Genomic DNA, 19039 nt, shown 5'->3' on the forward strand with positions numbered 1-19039 from the left:
GAGTCAAGACTTCCCTACAGCACCTGATACTCATCACAAGTGTGCTCCTTAACCCCGATCACTTATCTCACCCATCCCCCTGTCCACTTCCCCTCTGGTAATCATTAGTTTGTTCTCTATAGTTAAGAGTCAGTTTCTTGGTTTACCTCTCTCTTTTGTCCCCTATGCTCATTTGTTTCTTAAATTCCACACCTGTGTGAAATCATATGATGATTGTCTTCCCCTGACTGACTTATTTTGCCTAGAATTATACTCATTAACTCCATCCATGTCGTTGCAAATGGCAAGATTTCATTCTTATGGTTGAGTAATATTCCCATGTGTGTGTGCGTGCATGTGCGCACGTGTGTGTGTGTGTGTGTGAGAGAGAAAGCTTCTTTATTCATTCATCAGTTGATGGACTTTCAGCTGTTTTCATAATTTGGCTATTGCAGATAATGCTGCTATAACCATATGCTCAACAAGAAGGACAAAGATGAATAATATAGCATCTTCCCTTTTACATTTTTCTTCTTAATATTAATATGAACATTAACCAAGTATACAGAAAAATAGTTTCCTCCAACAGTAGTTTTAAATGTTCTATGTTAATAATTTTTTAGAAAAAATTTAAACTCAAAAATTTAAAGAGTGAATTAAGAAATATTGCCTATCTTATTCATCTTTGTCTTTCTTATTAAGCATACGGTGAGAGTTAGGTTAAAGTTTATTGAATTTGTCACTAAACATTTCTTAGCAGACATAATACCTTTTTCTTCAAATATATCCTTAAAGAAGAACTACTCACAACTTTTTAACTACAGCATTTATACTTAGGATTGGGTAATTATTTAATATTTGTAGACTTTGCCTAGACAGCACATGTGTAATGCATGATAGTAACGATGCTGGTCATTCCAGAAAAATCACTGTGTGACAGAAAGGAGGAAAGAAGGGAAGTTAGTCTTGCAATACTTCATTCCTATAGCATAAAGGAGAACATACTTTTGAAGAATATCTAATAAAGGTCCTTAATGCCTATTTGTCAAATAATTTTTAATGATGTTGCAAATATTGATCATGATGATCATGGTGGTGATGGTGGATGATAAGGAATGTTATCAGTCTTGACATCTCAGAAATGCGTGCCTACTTTCCTTCTAGAAGTTTACTTTCCTGGGAAAGACTGTTGAAATAAAACCTGCCATTCATGCCTCGAAATAACTAGAATTCACCAAAGCATTCTTAAGATTAAAACATTTGGTATTGAACGTCTACTCAATGCCATTTGGTATTGAATGTCTATTGAAAGTTATCATTTTTAAATTTCTTTTTTTACTAACCTGACAGACAAAAGGGTAGAGGGGAAGAGATGTTTCATTTTCTTAGTTTACAAGCAAACCTTTAAGGTTGAGTTTGTTCCAGTTTTGTACCACCTGAAGTGTAAAGCCTGAATGAATAATTGACTGGAAAGGAGAAATCCTTTGTTCCTAAAATTAAGCATTCACTTTGAGTGCCTCCAAGAATAGGAGTATTCTGTCCATTTTCTAACTTTGGGTGTATGTATCCCTCCCTTTGTGCTCAGTAGAGATTTTCTTCTAACCATAGCAGCATATTGATTTTATTTGTATTGAACTTGATAGTTTTGATTTTACTTTGTTCTCAACTCAGTATAATGCTGAACAGAATATGAAGATATAACCAAAAAGGTCTTAGACAAAGACTTAACTATGACCATGAATATATAAGACAAAGATACAAGAAAAATCTCTCTTTAACTTCTCTTAGTGAAGACATGAGAAAAGATACAGAGAATTTGAATTGCCTTTAATGTTTTCTTATGTCACTGAATCCTTAGGTTAATTCAGTCTTGAGACCTAGAGGTGTTCCTGTAGCTATAATTGCAATTATTTTTGGATCCTCAATTTCTCAGATATTCTGTCCTAATTAAAGTCTTCCTAATGGTAGTTTGTTGATTTTTAAATAACAATGCAAGTTACTTACAGCCTCTAAAGTTCAGGAAATCTTCAAACCTTTTAGCTTCTCTATTGATAACCCAATCATGCAATTAAAGCTTCTATAGTGAGCAGATGAGCTAATGTAAGCAGTGTCATGTTTCTTTTGGTGTATAAATCAATAAAGCTATCATGATGACTTTCAGTTCAATCATCTAGCTACTGGAAATGAACACAGCTTTTAAAATAGATTTTTAAAATATGTATCATTTGCACTAACAGCTGTATCGTTGCCCAACATTTTGGTTATAATAGTTACATCATTCTCCGTGGCATCATATATACACAGAATCATTGAATAATGCCAAATTTTAAAAAATGGAGTCCATCAGATTAAAAAAGACATGACCTTGAGCTCTAAAAAACAAAGATGCTAGAGTCACACTGTCTTATTTTCCAGGTGCATATGTGCTCCAGGTCAAGGCCACAGACGCGGATGACCCGACCTATGGAAACAGTGCCAGAGTCGTTTATAGCATTCTTCAGGGACAACCTTATTTCTCTATTGATCCCAAGACAGGTAAATTTTTTATTAGAGACAACATTATCACCACCCCTTTCAAATATTTAAACGTTAATTAAATCTTGGCGTGGGAAGTTACCTATTCTAAAAATGCAGTAAAGATTCAGTGTGTTGTACATTACGCAAAGGAAGATAGGATCTTACCTTATGGCTGCAGAACCATTTCCTCTGGATGGAACCCTGTGTAAATGGATGCCATTTCACATGTGTGTGTCAAGTCCCAATCCCAAGTTAGAGATTACCTGGATGATTTACTTTAAATTTTCAAAAAGCCTGGTCATATTTTTCTTTTTGATTCTTCTGGATAAAATAACTTTTTATTTCAGATTTTCTTGTTTGGGTTCAATTATAGGCAAGTTGGGGCCTTAATAACATGTGGTAAGATCATGGGGCCTCTATTGCTGTCTTTTTTTTTTTTCTAAGATTTTATTTATTTGACAGATGGAGATCACAAGTAGGCAGAGAGGCAGGTAGAGAGAGGAGGTAGAGAGAGGCAGGTAGAGAGCAGGCTCCCCGCTGAGCAGAGAGCCCAATGCTGGGCCTGATCCCAGAACTCTGGGATCATGACCTGTGCCGAAAGCAGAGGCTTTAACCCACTGAGTCACCCAGGCACCCCTATTGCTATATTTATCAAGGGTTATGGATAATTGATTTGGATTTGCATTAATAGAGACGTAGCTTCCAGCAGAGGGGAGAAGAGGGTTGACAACCTCAAAACACCCACATCACTAATTCTTCTGGTCTATGCTTTTGAAGCTGGTCTAATGTTTAAGTCAGAACATTTGAATGGCACTTTTCAGAGCCAAATATATAAGAATCTTTGGAAAATATAGAAAGGGCAGAATACTATGCACATAGAAAATTTTCTTTTCCCTTAGAGCAGGTAGGTCCACCTGGTCTAGAGAATCTGTTTGTTTGTTTTTTTTTTTTTTTTGAATGTTAGATAGTTTTTAAGGAGATCTGACCATGTTGACCATGAAAATGGTATTCCGTGTCACAGTTAAAACAGAACTCCACAATGATAGCTATTTTATAAACTCTTACATGGCAAATATATTGCAGATTGAATTCAATACTAGTTATTACATTAGGTTGCAATAATGAAATAAATTGTTAATGTACTAATGTTACTTTTTAAATTGGTAAATACATTTTAAAGAGCACTATCAATTCGAAAAGTCTTAATTTCAGACACTATGTATTCAAATAGGCTTAACATTTCAAAATTAACACTTCCCCATAAGTATTTGCTAAAATCTGGAATACCAATTAGATATAGGCTAATTAATAATTAGCCATGTTTTAATGTCACCTAGAAACAGAAAGTCAATTAATTAGGAATAGGGAACCTGCAAAAACTTTCTGCAAATGAACTTGCTATTCTCTCATTTCCTACTCTTCTCATTAAGCCCACAGAGGAGAGAAATCAGCAAAAAGTTATGGGAATAAGGCAGGAAGTTGCTCCCTTTTGTAAACCTAAAAAAAGAGTAGTTTGTGATAAGGACAGCATCAATCCTTTAAGAAGGGAATCTAGAAAGCTTTGTTTAGGACATAGAAAATCTTTTGGTTTGGAAAGAGGGTCAGAAACCAAAAGTTAGAATGTCAAATGTTAAGCCTGAGTATGTGATGGGGAAGTTACACCTACAATATGAAGTATTTTTAAGAAGTATGGCAATGAGGATAAGATATTTGGCAGTATTGATGTTAAGGAATTTCTATGGTTGCTGCTTAACCGTGGGAAATCATATATATTTGTAGGGAAAAATTGTTGAAGGAAGAATTTGGGGAAGTTGTTCAATGACATTAATGATGGTACAAAACTCCAGAAGAATGAAGAAGGGTTGGACAACAGGCTGAATATATAAACAAACATTGACGGGAAATTATCTAAACTAAAATAAATCCTTTTTTTTTTTTATTTTTTTTTTTTATTTATTTGACAGACAGAGATCACAAGTAGGCAGAGAGGCAGGCAGAGAGAGTGAGAGGGAAGCAGGCTCCCTGCTGAGCAGAGACCCCAATGCGGGACTCGATCCCAGGACCCTGAGATCATGACCCGAGCCGAAGGCAGCGGCTTAAACCACTGAGCCACCCAGGCGCCCCTAAAATAAATCCTTTTTATCAGATGACAAAATTATGGGTTATTTCTCTTCTATAATTACCCATCTTTTCCAAATTTCACATAATGGATAATCTAACTAGAAACAGAATTAAGAGCAGTATATGTGTCTTACATCTCTTCAGCCTCTGAGAAGCATTCGTCAGAGTCAGAGGGGATGGGAAAAAGAAAAACGAGGGTGTGCAGAGATTGGTGGAGGGGAGGTTGGGTATTAGAGTACACTTAGTGGGTTGTAGTGATTAATTCTACAGAACAGGTGCATTTATATAAACTCAGAATAAGGTGACAGAAGAAAGATGAAGGGATTAATATTGATGAAATAACTATAGATATCGTCAGTATCTACCTGAACAGTGAGAGAAAATCATGCAAAGGTGAATTTAAGCATAGACCATAGTTTAAGAATAAAATGGTTACAGTTGAATTAATACAGACAGACAATAATTTTTGAGTCAAAACACTTTCTGTCCCTTTGGCTTTACTTGTTCAGTATCAACTTCAGATTAATTCTAATGCCTTTAGAAAGCATTATCTTACAGGAGAATGTGTATATTCATAGTATGCCTTTAATAACTATGTATTTATATTTTATGTAATGCTTATTATTTAGAACTAAAGGCGAAACAATTCTGGCATAAACAATGAAACAGATTTTTTGAGGCATTGATTTTCACTGGAGACAGAAGTCTTGACACTAACAGTGCCTCAGACCACTGGACAGGAAAAGAGTGAATGAGGAGGCACTTCATCAATTGAATGATAACTAGTTCTTCATGCACAGAGACCATTAAGAAGACTTTTTGTCAAATTTATCACCTTGTGGTACATAGGAGTAAATCAAAAATCAAGGATAATTGCAATTTCTCAGAAATAGTCTCCATTTGTTCCAGCCATATAGCTTCCTTTTATGATTCCTTTTGCTGTTACTAAATAAAATGCATGAAAAACTAATATTATCTAAAATTTTCCACATTTGAGTGTAGAATACACTTTAAAATAATTTTTAAAGGAAGAATCTCATCAGAATTTCTTGTGCCTAAATATTTATGAAGAGATAAATATAACCATTTATTATCCATTTAGAATGAGAAAATAGAAGACATTTCCTTAGTGATATTGCTTTTTGACAAATATTCCTAGCATCTCTACCCAAGTGAATATAGGAGGCTTATTTATAAGGAATATAAATTGATGCATTCTATGAAATAAACTTGGAAATAATTGTTCTCTTTAAAATTGGCTAATTTGGCAATTATCCAGCTTAACTGTGAAATGATTTACTGTGAATTAAAATTCACATATGTGTGTGTGTGTGTATACACATACATATATAATTACTTCAAGTTATTATTAAGTATTTTTAAAAACCTCAAGTGTGATGAATCTATGACACTTTTTAAAGATATATTTATTTATTTGGAAGAGAGTGTGCATGAGAGAGGGGGGATGGGTGGAGGCAGAGAGATTCTCAGATTCCCCAGTGAGCACACAACCTTGAGATCATGACCCAAGCTGAAATAAGAGTCAAGCAGAGAGAGTCAATTATCGTACGGTTTCACTTACTTGTGGAGCATAAGGAATAACATGGAGGACATTGGGAGAAGGAGAGGAAAAGTGAGTTGGGGGAAATTGGAGGGGGAGACAAACCATGAAAGACTGTGGACTCTGAGAAACAAACTGAGGGTTTTAGAGGGAATGTGGGTGAGGGGTTGGGTGAGCCAGGTGATGGGTATTAAGGAGGGCACGTATTGTATGGGGCATGGGGTGTAGTGCATACACAATGAATATTGGAATGCTAAAAAATAAAGTTTTAAAAAAAAAGTCAGATATTTAACTGACTAAGCCACCCAGGTGCTCCAAATCTGACATTAAATAAAGTTTATATTCATTATATTTATTATTTATAAAACATTAAAGTGTTATATTAGCATATTATATTCTATATATTTTATAGTTAATGTTTTATGCATTAGAAAAACATCTATAATCTATTAAACATTAAACATAGGAATTACAATATTTTATAATATTTTATCTAGTGCATGAAATCAAGATGCTAAATATCTCTATAACATTGATAACAGAATTGTTAAGGAAAACAGATAGTACTGTAAATGATTGACCCCATGTCTTAACTTATGTTCAAAATTCTTTTACAATATTTAAAATGTTCCCTAAATGATTTAAAAAAACTAGTCTGAGTTGGGAAACTAGATATGTATCATGTGGTGATGATATGTACCATTTTTCCAAATAATCTGACCCCTTATTGAGAAAGCATCATTTTACCTCAACATTTTTTAAACCTATAAACTTTAAATGATTTTGGTGTCATAAAATATACGGAACATAAAATTTACCATATTAACCATTTTAAACGAACAGTGTAGTGGCATTAAGCACATTCATATTGATGGGACACCTGGGTGGCTCAGTTGGTTAAGCATCTGCCTTACACTCATGTCATGATCCAGACTCCTGGTATTGAGTCCCATGTTGGGCTCCTTGCTGAGCGGGGAGTCTGCTTCCCCTTCTGCCTGCTGCTTTCCTGCGTGTGCTCTCTCTCTCTCTCTGTCAAATAAATGAATAAAATCTTTTAAAAAATTAACATTTTTCTACAACTACCACTGCTATCTATCTCCAGAACTTTTTCATCGATATCTTTTCATTTATGTGTATTGTCAAAAATAACGTGTATTTATAAGGTTTTTTATTTTATGCATTTATATATGCCTTTATAGAATCCATATGAAAACAATTGAATGAGGCTAGAGTTGAATGCACAAGCTGCATTTTTTTCTCTTTTATTCACCATTCAGCTTTTTCATGCTCTATGATCCTGTCTTAGGTTCTGTTTAGGGAAATCTGAAAAATGTTGTCATGAGAACAGACACTTCCTCAAGATTTTTACTCTTTGAGTCTGACTATCACCTTTTATTCGGGAATTATAATCTCCAGGCCTGGGTCTTAAGTGAAACTTCCTCTCTGATTCTGACTAACATTTATTCTTTTAGGTCTTTAACAATGTGTTGGTGTTTTGAAGCTGCAGAGTATAATTGAAACATGGGTTAGACTATATTTTAAGCTAATTTTGATACTACTATATAAATACTTACAATATTCCATGACTTGAAGTGCTTTAGATATTAATTCAGAGTAAAGTCTGAGAGATTCCAGACACCTTAATGCTGAGGTGCTGATGAAAGAAAGAGCATCATCTTTATTCGAGGGCAGGTTAAGAGGGGTTACGTACACAAAGTCGTCATGCCTCTAGTACTTTCTGCATTTAGACAAGGTCTCATTATGGGCATAGTGAGAGCAAGGAGAGGAATAATGCTAATAAATACAAGGCAGGAAAAATAAGTCAAGGAAATAGATAATTATTAAGCTATTACATCCCATGTTACCTATTTTGTAATATTTTAGCTCTGGGTAGTAAAACTGCGTGACTAAAAACATGCTCCCGTGAATGGTTCCCTGTTTCTGCATCCTCTCACTTCCCGAGAACTCTGCATGGACTTCGCTTGCCTTATTTTAGAAATCATGGAGTGCACACATCAGCCGATAGAACTGAGCGTGTTTGGCTTTAAAAGGAAAATACTCCAGGGGCATGTGATACAAGACTTGAGGAAGTTGTAGAACTGTTATGTAGTAGAGGAAGTGGTTGTATTCTGTGCTGCTTGAGAGGAAAAGGGCTATCATAGCTGGTACGAGTTATAGGAAGAAAGAATTTTGGTTTCATGTACATTAAAGAGGATGTCAGGGGCACCTGAGTGGCTCAGTGGGTTAAGCCGCTGCCTTCGGCTGGGGTCATGATCTCGGGTCATGATCGAGTCCTGCATCAGGCTTTCCGCTCAGCGGGGAGCCTGCTTCCCTCTCTCTCTCTCTCTCTCTCTGCCTGCCTCCCTCTTTATCTACTTGTGATCTCTCCCTGTCAAATAAATGAATAAAATCTTAAAAAAAAATGAAAGAGGATGTCAGTACTTGTCCCTAAATAAGAGGCATGCCTCATGAGATTGTGAGTTTGCCATTGGTGGAAGCGTTAAAGAGATGATGAGCAATGAGCTGGTGGTGTTGGATCTATTCATGGGATGAATGTCAATGCAGAACTAATGGCCTCACAGGTGTTTTGCTAGTAGGATACCAAGATGTGTCAAGAAGATCCTCAAGTGGGTCCCCATCACCTGGAGTGAGGCCACCAGGTTCTCAGAAGGTGACAGTTAAATTTCATAGGATGAAATTCTCTGATATGTAGTATGACTGCTGAGTACTGATACAGACTGAGAGAAGAACTTCCTAAGGAAAGAGGCCCTAGGAAGTGTCTTCTGAGTCCTAAAGCAAGGTCAAGGTATGCTGTAGGTGGGAAGAAGGTCTCTAAATTTTCTTCCTACTGAAGGTAACCTGATAACTCTTCTTGTCCTTAAAATACATTATTGAGTTATTGGCAACAACATTTTTAAAAATTATACACTTCATCTGTGTAGTGATAGACACAACATTTTTGTTAATATTTCTAAAGACTTCACTAGCTCTTAAAAACCCCATTTTACATTTGAAAATTTTAGACTAATTTAAGACTGTGATGAAAAGAAACTCAGTAGCTTTTCATACAAATTGCTGCAAAACCAGGACTTTGTACAAGTGTTTTAAGATACGATTTAGCTATGGAATTGAAAAAAAAAAGCAACTTTATGTTGTGATAAAGTTAAGATTACCATCTTTACCTTTAATTATTATTTTTTATTCTACCATCTATAAGCAGTTCCTAAAAGACTTGGGCATTATGATATATTTGCTAATGCTTCCTCCAGATTCATAATTTAAAAGGTCAATCATGACATGGCCAGCATTGGAGTGTGTGATCTACTAAGGGTTATCACCCTTAGTAGATAAGGGTTATTAAATGCAAAAAGAGCATTTAATCTTTTTTTTTCATAACATACTAGCTATCATATGCATAGATCTATACTAACAATTCCATCTCATTCAAAATTATATCAAGAATATTTTCATGATCAACCATCAATAATGGCCAAGATTGCTAGTAATATATTCAGCCATCATCTCTCTTGAAGGGTATATGGTAACTTTCCATGTGTCACCACCTAAGCTTATTGTTGTATGTTAATTTGTATATTTTATTAATATTTACTGTGTGCCTACCATATGCTTCACATTGTTCTAGAACTAGGTATCTTACAGGGAAAACAAAATAATGACAAAATTCCCACCTTCAGGAGTATTCACTTTATTTGGGGAAACACAAAGCAAACACAGTACGCGAGCAAAATATTAGTGTTTTGATAGCAGTAAGGGCTAAGAAGTATACGATAAGTAGAGAAAGAGAGCATAGGAAGGGCTGGGGAGGGTTATGTGTGGTATGCAGGATAATGATTTCCAAACATGTCTATGCCCTGATCCCTGGGACATGTGATTATGTTATATTACATAAGGAAGGGGAATTAAAGTAGCAGATGGAATTAGGGTTGCTACCTACCTGCCCACAAAGTGGGGAGATTATCCTGTATTATCTACGTGGGCCCAGTTTAATTACATGTCTTCTTAAAAGTGTAAGAAGGAGGTGGGCAAGTCAGAATCCAAGAAAGATTCAAAGATGCTATGCTGCTACCTTAGAAATGGAGAAAGAAAACCAGGAGCCAGAGAAGTCAGACATCTTTTAGAAGATAAAAACCCTTCAAAAAGGAATGAATGCATTAGCCGCAACCTGGATTTTGGCCCTCAAGATCCATGTTGGACTTCTGGCCTCCTTAACCATAGGATAATAAGTTTGTCTTGTTTTATGCCACTTAGTCTGTGGCAATTTGTTATAGAAACAATAGGAAGTGAAATCAGCATAGAATTTTAGATAGAATGACCAAGAAAGTCCTATAAAAATGTCTTTGAGAAAAGATATGAAGGAGTAGGGGAGCTGTTCGTGAGTAAACCATAGGAAGAATATTGCCCACAGAGGGAAGAGAGTGTGCAAGGGGGTGTGTGTGAAAAATAAGGTCTGAGACTTAAGTGGGAAGTTGGAGATCATGTTAAGTTTTCACTCTGAGTGACTTGGATTTCAGAGTAGAGGAGTAGTGCTATGTGGTTCACACTCTTGTCTCAACATTATATCTTCTCTTTTAAGGACGGACTAGTGAACAAGGACTCCTTTGTACTCTAATCCTCAGTGAGTGGGAGAATAGAGCAATTTGTCCATTGTTCTGTCTCTTGATCTCTTAAAATAATCTCAAATTAATAATTAACATTTTCCATCTTTACTGGGAAATAATTGATGTACATCATGTAAGTTTAAGGTATAAAATGCATTGATTTGATACACTTAAATATTGCAAAATGATTACCTCCGCAGTGTTAGTCAACACCTACATCACGTCATGTAATTTTTGTTTCTTTACTGGGGTGAGAACTTTTAAGGGCTACTCTCTTAGCAACCTTTAAGAATGTAATATAGTAATATTAACTGTAATCAACATGCTGTACATTAGATCTCCAGAAGGTATCCATCTCATAACTGCAAGTTTGTGTCTTTGACCAACAACTCCTATTTCCCCTACTCCACAGCTCCTGGTAACCACCATTTTATTCTGTTTCACTGAGTTCAGCTGTTTTAGATTCTACATATAAATAATATTATAGAATATTCTTTTTCTCTCTCTTATTTCATTTAGCATAATGCCCTCAAGGTCCATCCATGCCATTGCAAATGGATGGGAAATGGATGTGTGCAAATGGATGTGTGTGTGTGTGTGTGTGTGTGTGTGTGTGATATCTTCTTTATCCAGTCATCGATTGATGAACATTTAGGTTGTTTCTGTATCTTGGCTTTTTGTGAATAATCCAACAATGAGCATGAAGTTGCAGATACCTTTTTTGAGATCCTGTTTTCATTTCCCCTGGATATATGCATAAAAGTGAAATCATTGAAAAATATGGTAATTCTATTTTTAATTTTTTGAGGAACCTGTACAGAATTTTCCATTGTGGATTCACTAATTTTCATCCCTACCAACAGTGCACAAGTGTTCCCTTTCCACCATATTTGCCAATATTTGCTATCTCTGGTCTTTTTTGTTGATAATCATTCTAACAAGTGCAAGGTGATAATCCATTGATTTTCATTTTTCTGATGATTATTGATGTTGAGCACCTTTTTCTTGTATGTGTTGGCCATGTGTATAATGTATTTTGTGAAAAAAAATGTCTGTTTAGTTCCTCTGCCCATTTTCATATCAGATTGTTCCTTTTTTTGTTACTGAGTTGTATGAGTTCTTTCACATTTTGGCTATTAACTCCTTAGTAGATATGTGATTTGCAAATGTTTTCTCTCATTCCATAGGCTGTCTTTTCATTTTGTTGTTTCTTTTGCTGTGTAGAAACACTTTAGTTGGATTCCACTTTTTGATTTTCAAGATGATTCCCAGAGGGTTTATGTGTCTTTGAAATAAATCCTGTGTTGCTTCTTATTTTCCCCTCTGTCATCTTATTTTACCCATTCTTCCCCATACCAATAAGCTGCAGCCACATGGACTCTTCTGGTATGCTTTGAAGGGACCATTCCTGCTCCTACAAAGTACTCTCCTGCTTCCCTCTCTGGGATGTTCCTTCTTCTGTTCTTTCCAAGCCTGTCTCCTTCACTTCTCGGAGATTTCAACTCTAAAGGCTTTTCTCAGAGATGACTTTTCTGACACCACTGTCCAAGACGCTTGATTTCATTTTCCTCATTACACTAATCACCATCTGAAATTAGGCTAATTATTTAAGTGTTTTTTTATGGTCTCCTCAACACTCCCATAAACACATGCCCATTAATAGACATTCCATGAAAGTACCGTGTGGAGAGACGGTATCAATTATTATCCAGATGGAAGCAAGACACCTAGTGAGTTATTTGAGATTAGTTTAATAAAAAGACTGCATTTTGAAGTGCAAGCAGACTGAAGGGAAATCATGCAGGTTGGGGCAGAACCTGGAGAAAACATAACAGGTGTCTGTGGTCACCACTCTAGGACTGAAAGAACAATAGGGTCCTGGAGACCCATGCAGCTGTGTGGTGAGGGCCAAAGCAGGAGACTGTGAGATGTGGGGGTATCCATGCAAAGAAAAACCCACCTCATTCTCCTTGTAACATTCAATATCCTGCCAGTTGGTCTGTTAAAACTGACAGAGAGCAAAGAGAAGTCTAGAAAAGTGTATAGAGTGAATAAGCGTGTAAAATGTAAGTAAGTATATAAAGTGACAAATGGAAGAGTGTTGACCATTATACCATCACATGTGATAACAGTGCCTAAATAAAACATTTATTTTAGGACAAATGCTGACTTAATCTAGTGTCCCATGTCTCAGTCCTGCAGTTCAATCCTTAAGTCAAGAAATAACTCATGTAAAACCATATGCTGAATTAATACATGTAATATTTTATGATTTTCCATAGAGAATATTGCATTATTCTCATTTTAAAATGTTATCAGAGTATTTAACCCATATTTGCAAAATAAGCCTAGATCCACCAAGACTAGGAGGCTTGATACAACATAAGGGTCATTGCAGAGACAGAATATATCCCTTGGAAGACTAGTGTCCTTTGATGTATTATTTTAAGTTTATAACTCTCTCAACAATATATTTCCATTCATTCTGGCAGAAATAAAATTCCCCACTTTTTCTTTTTCTTGTATTTACTCTATATCTCAGTTATGTATGCTGGAAGTTTCATTAGGTACAAGACATTCAAATCATACCAGGATTCATTATACACTTGCCTACCCACTCTTTTTTTCTATTAAATAAGATTTACTTCAGAATTATAGGTAATTAATTAAATTTTGTGGTATTACCACTGTGGAGTATTTGGACTGTCCTGCAAGATGCATATTTTAGGCTTCAGCTATTATCATATGAGGCTATTTCTGTATCTTTATATGCAAATACTAAGAAATAGAGATGAGCACATGAATTTAAACCTAAGACCCAAAATAGCAGAATGTAACATTTCTTTCTGCTTGTTACATCTTAGAGTTTTTAAACTCAGTTCTTGGCAAGATTCCTCCTTGCTCAAGATCATGCAATCCATTTTGGTTTGTTTGGTTTTAAATATTAGGGAGTTGGTAAACAGTGGGTGGTCCATAGAAGAGTAACTTCTTGGAAGGGAGAGTTTTTTTTCACCAGGCTTTTTCAATAGACTACAGTGTTTTAAGATTCTGTTCTCAGATTTGAATTTCGTAGTCTGCCAGGTTCTACTCTGAAAAAATCATCCCGGATTCTACTCTGAAAAACCATCTACAAATACTATATTTTACTTGTCTGAGGTAGTGGCTCTTGAATGGAAATGGTGGTGGGAGAGGGGAAGCACATCATGACCATCAGTGGTTTTGTTTGGAACTGCATATGCAACACTTCACTCTCTCTAAAGTCTAGCAAATGTCTTCCAGTCAAGCAGTATTACACTAAAGGAGGGCTAGAAGCAGCAAGTGGATCACCTATCAGACACAGGGTGGAACAGGAAGGCAGGGCAGTTTGATATCATGATAATAACTATAACAACTTACCTGAAACAAAACAAAACTCATCTTAAATAAGTCTGGTAATGCCTGTGTGTTCTTTTTTTTTAGCATCTTAATGTATGTATAAACAATATATATGATATATATCATATAAAGTATAAATTTTATATTTATACATTTATATATTAGAAATGAATTGGGTAGGGGTGCCTGGGTGGCTCTGTTGGTTAAGCGACTGCCTTTGGCTGAGGTCATGATCCTGGAGTTCTGGGATCGAGTCGCTCATCAGGCTCCCTGTTCAGCAGGGATTCTGCCTATCCCGCTGACCTCTCTCCTCCCATGCTCTCTCTCTCTCATTCTCTCTCTCTCTCTTCCAAATAAATAAAATCTTAAAAAAAAAAGAAATAAGTTGGATAAAGTAAAAATTATATATAAATATATATAGTTATAAGTATCAATATATACATGTATATAATTTTTGTATTGGAAATGAACTGAGTAAAGATCTGGTCAGCAAAAGGACAAGAGAGCATGCATATAAACCTGGGCATTTATCTAGAAAATATAAACATTCTAAGGCAGGCAAAAAATCAGGTACCTTAAGCTATGCAACCAAGTCACTAAGATGGCAGAGATGAAGAATCTTAGTTAAGAGACTTGGAAATGAAACATCAAGGATCTGAGCTAAAGAGAGGAAAATAATAGAGTGTCAGTACCAATGCATGAATAAACAGCAGTAGCAAAAACCTGGAGCATGTCTTTTCTGCTACCATTTCCTGCCGAGGGTCAGAAGAAATCCTAGATTGTAGTTAAATCTAAATTAACAACAGAACAGCATTTAGCAAGTCAATAGTGGAAAGTATAGATAAAATGTGGATGTATATTCAGTTTATGATTTGGATGTTATATTTCATGTTGGTGCTGAATATTATATTTGTTAGTTATATATTCTACTTTATTTGAAAAAATGACACTATCTAATGTACATGTGTTTAAGACAACTGCTTTGCAGTCTTTCCCTAAAACCATTGTCTATAGGTTGGAATTTGGTACAAAATTTATCCATAATTGTACTTACAACAAATCAGGAAGGTCTTAGTTATTTCACTATGAATAAATATAAATATAAATTAGTTCTATACTTGGACACAAAGCAGAAAATGAGTAGGATATTTCAATATGCATATATGCCGGATGATTCATGATTGTAAACTTAATTATATATATACTCATTCATTTGTTCATTCATTCGGTCAGTCATTCAACTAGTCAGCTGGTTGACACATTCTTATTGAGTTCCTTCTAAATGCAGACACTGCCCTAGAGGCTGGAGTAACTTGGTGACAAGAGAGACAAGGTCCCTGTAGTAATAAAGCTTAATGAGATCTAAGTGAAAAAGTCTGTGGCTAAAATAATTAAAAGGTATCCTGAGAGATGAAATAAAATACATGGAGGAGATATGTTATGTGTTTAAAAAGTAAAGTAATAAATGTATTTTATAAGAATAAAGAATAGAGAAGAACATAGCATTCTTTAGAAACCTCACTCTCAGTGTAACCGCTGATTTTTTAAAGTATATTGGCTCTATATTGTTTAACAATTCCATTCCCTTTTTGTAAAAATTTTATTTCTTTTCAGTGTTCTAGCATTCATTGTTTATGCACCACACCCAATGCTCCATGCAATACGTGCCCTCCATAATACCCACTACCAGGCTCATCCATCCCCCCACCCCTCTCCTCCAAAACCCTCAGTTTGTTTCTCAGAGTCCATAGTCTCTCATGGTTTGTCTCCCGATTTCCCCCAACTCACTTCTCTCCATCTCCCAATGTCCTCCATGTTATTCCTTATGCTCCACAAGTAAGTGAAACCATATGATAATCGACTCTCTCTTCTTGACTTATTTCACTCAGCATATTCTCCTCCAGTCCTGTCCATGTTGATACAAAAGTTGGGTATTCATCTTTTCTGATGGAGTCAAAATACTCCATTGTATATATGGACCATATCTTCTTTATCCATTCATCCGTTGAAAGGCATCTTGGTTCTTTCCACGGTTTGGCAACTGTGGCCATTGCTGCTATGAACATTGGGGTACAGATGGCCCTTCTTTTCACTACATCAATATCTTTGGGGTAGATATCCAGTGGTGCAATTGCAGGGTCATAGGAAAGCTCTACTTTTTTAATTTCTTAAGGAATCTCCACACTGTTTTCCAAAGTGGCTGCACCATATTGCCTTCCTACCAACAGTGTAAGAGGGTTCCCCTTTCTCCACACCCTCTCCAACACATGTTGATTACTGTATTGTTAATTTTGGCCATTTTAACTGGTGTAAGGTGGTATCTCAATGTAGTTTTGATCTGCATCTTCCTGATGGCTAGTGATGATGAATATTTTTTCATGTGTCTATTAGCTATTTGTATGTCTTCTTTGGAGAAGTGTCTGTTCATGTCTTCTGCACGTTTTTTGATGTGATTATCTGTTTTGTGTGTGTTGAGTTTGAGGAGTCCATTCCCTTTTAAAGATAGAATCGTTCTGTATAAATCATGTCTGTCCTGGTTGACTTAATGAACAATGACTGTCTTTTAGAGCTGATACATTGTTTTATGAGCACATTCCACAATGCTACACAGCATTTCATTATATGACTGCTACCATAATGTTTTTAATTATATCCTAAACATTGGACATTTTGAGTGTTTCACTTTTTGAAAGATACACAATTTTGATACCATGTCTTTGCTAGTGAATCTAGATACTATCATTTTCTTGTTGCAGATTATCCAATCTCAGAAAACACAATGTTTGTGATATTTATCTTTTATTATTTTTTCCCCTTAAGGTGTTATTAGAACAGCTTTGCCAAACATGGACAGGGAAGTCAAAGAACAATACCAAGTCCTCATCCAAGCCAAGGATATGGGCGGACAACTAGGAGGGTTAGCTGGAACGACAATCGTCAACATCACCCTCACGGATGTCAATGACAATCCACCTCGATTCCCTAAAAGTATGTTGAGTTTAAATCTTTTCTTTTGAGTTTAAATTAGCGCAGCTTAAAAAAAAATTCTTACATTTCATTGAATGTTATAGAAATTGTAATAATTTTGCAGACATTTTGGTCTTAAGGAAAGAGAACCCAAGAGATAAAAATTAAATGACTTAAGAGTTTCATTTTCCATTAGAATCATGCTCTGTATGACTTTAATATAAAATAATAAAAGTCAGTAATTGAACAATGAGAACTATATTATTGATTTGCAGTCAAGTAAAATATTCATAATAAGTTGAAATCTTGCTCTAATTTTTATTTGAAAAAGTAAAGTAAATATGCAAATTCCATTGTAATTTAATACTCATATTTATGACACATATGACACCATATTATTTGGTCTATCATGCAATTAGTATAAGAGTTCTATACTTTTTCTTTAGCAATTGTATGTGTTGAATCATTTCCATTTACTTCCATGTAAGTATCAGATAATTCAGTGATACTATTTACATTACTTTAGTCTTATTTTATTTTAGTTTTGCAATAGGTGAAAATTGTTACAGTTTCTATGATAATAGAAAGGTTCACACCTATATTTTCTCTGTAACTCTGTGCTTCTTACTGAAAATGAATACTTCTCACTTGTGTTATATCTTGTTTTCTTTTGCAGTATTACATTTAACACCAATCAGTACCTGTTTGATTTCTGGTACATTTTCAAGGATTAGTTCAATGTTCCTAGGACTTAGAATACAGAAACTGAAAGTCTCTATCACTGGTTACACAAGGAACTTGATTAAATCTCTAGATACTCATTTGTGTGAATAGTTTAGAGAACCAAAACAAAATGATTTTCCTTTTTTGATCTCGGTAGGAGACTTTGAGTTCATCTACTAAAGTATAAAAAACTGAGAATATTTAACTGGATATTTTATTCCTTTATGGATATTTTATTTCTTTAGCTGTATGGTTTTTCATATTTTGCTAATTTATCATTTTCTCTTAAAGTCATCAACATGTATTTTCTTATGGAAATATTTTACTTAGTGATCAGAAAGTCTAATGGCCAAATGTTATGAGGAGCAATTAGAAATCATCATACTTTAGCCAATGAAATATATGTGAAAAATGGCTAATATAAATATGCTATAATTAATAACACAAAGGGTCTTATGGACATACTTCTTTACTTAGCTATTAAGGAAACAGATAAAAGATAAGTAAATATTAAAAGGGAAAAAAGAAATCATGCATTTCATTCTCTAACATTTGACATTAATAAAGAATATGTTCCCAACTCAAAAAGTACTTATTATTTTTATTTTTATGTCTTTTATTTCTTTGTTTTTTTTTACTTCTTATGTATGACAAGCTATAATAGCCAAGGGAGGGGGATAGTTTGGGAAACTATTCTACCTTTATATAAAAGATGTCACTGTGAACATGGGTCCTGTTTTGCATTTTGTGCATATAAAATACATAATCTAGGGTATAGGAAATAGCAGGGATATCACTACATAGTGTCAATACTCTTAGTCACAAGGATGATAGTGAGGCTTTTCAGATGAGGGATATAAAACCCAGCCAGAGGAAAGATACAATTTCTGTTGGTATAGATGAAGAGTAGTTGGTAAAAATTGGGCAGAGATCCAGACAAATAGTCTGCTGTACAGGGAAATGAAAATATCTCCATGAGAATGAGGCTAGATTATACTTAGGAAGACAAGATAGTGTGCTCAGGTCCTGCTGAGACAGGAAGGTCACTTCTAGATCTTACTTACTTAGTGAAAGCAGAATCTAGATAAAGCAATAGTCTTGTTTGGGATTTATTCACTGTTGAATAGGAGGAGTGAGGGTAACTAAATGAGAACCACCAGGATGGAATGTGGGGGAT

At 35.1% G+C, this 19039-nt stretch overlaps 1 protein-coding gene across 1 annotated transcript in view; it reads left to right on the forward strand.

The window, feature by feature from the left end:
- Nucleotides 1–19039, forward strand: part of CDH12 (cadherin 12) — a 1016740-nt gene that overhangs the window by 916838 nt on the left and 80863 nt on the right. Inside the window, exons 5-6 of the mRNA XM_045998702.1 lie at nucleotides 2395–2514; nucleotides 16993–17160. Coding sequence (XP_045854658.1) covers nucleotides 2395–2514; nucleotides 16993–17160 — 288 coding nt within the window. The remainder of the gene's footprint in view (nucleotides 1–2394; nucleotides 2515–16992; nucleotides 17161–19039) is intronic.

The sequence above is a fragment of the Meles meles genome, chromosome 3, assembly GCF_922984935.1.
Source record: "Meles meles chromosome 3, mMelMel3.1 paternal haplotype, whole genome shotgun sequence".
NCBI classification, from domain to species: domain Eukaryota; kingdom Metazoa; phylum Chordata; class Mammalia; order Carnivora; family Mustelidae; genus Meles; species Meles meles.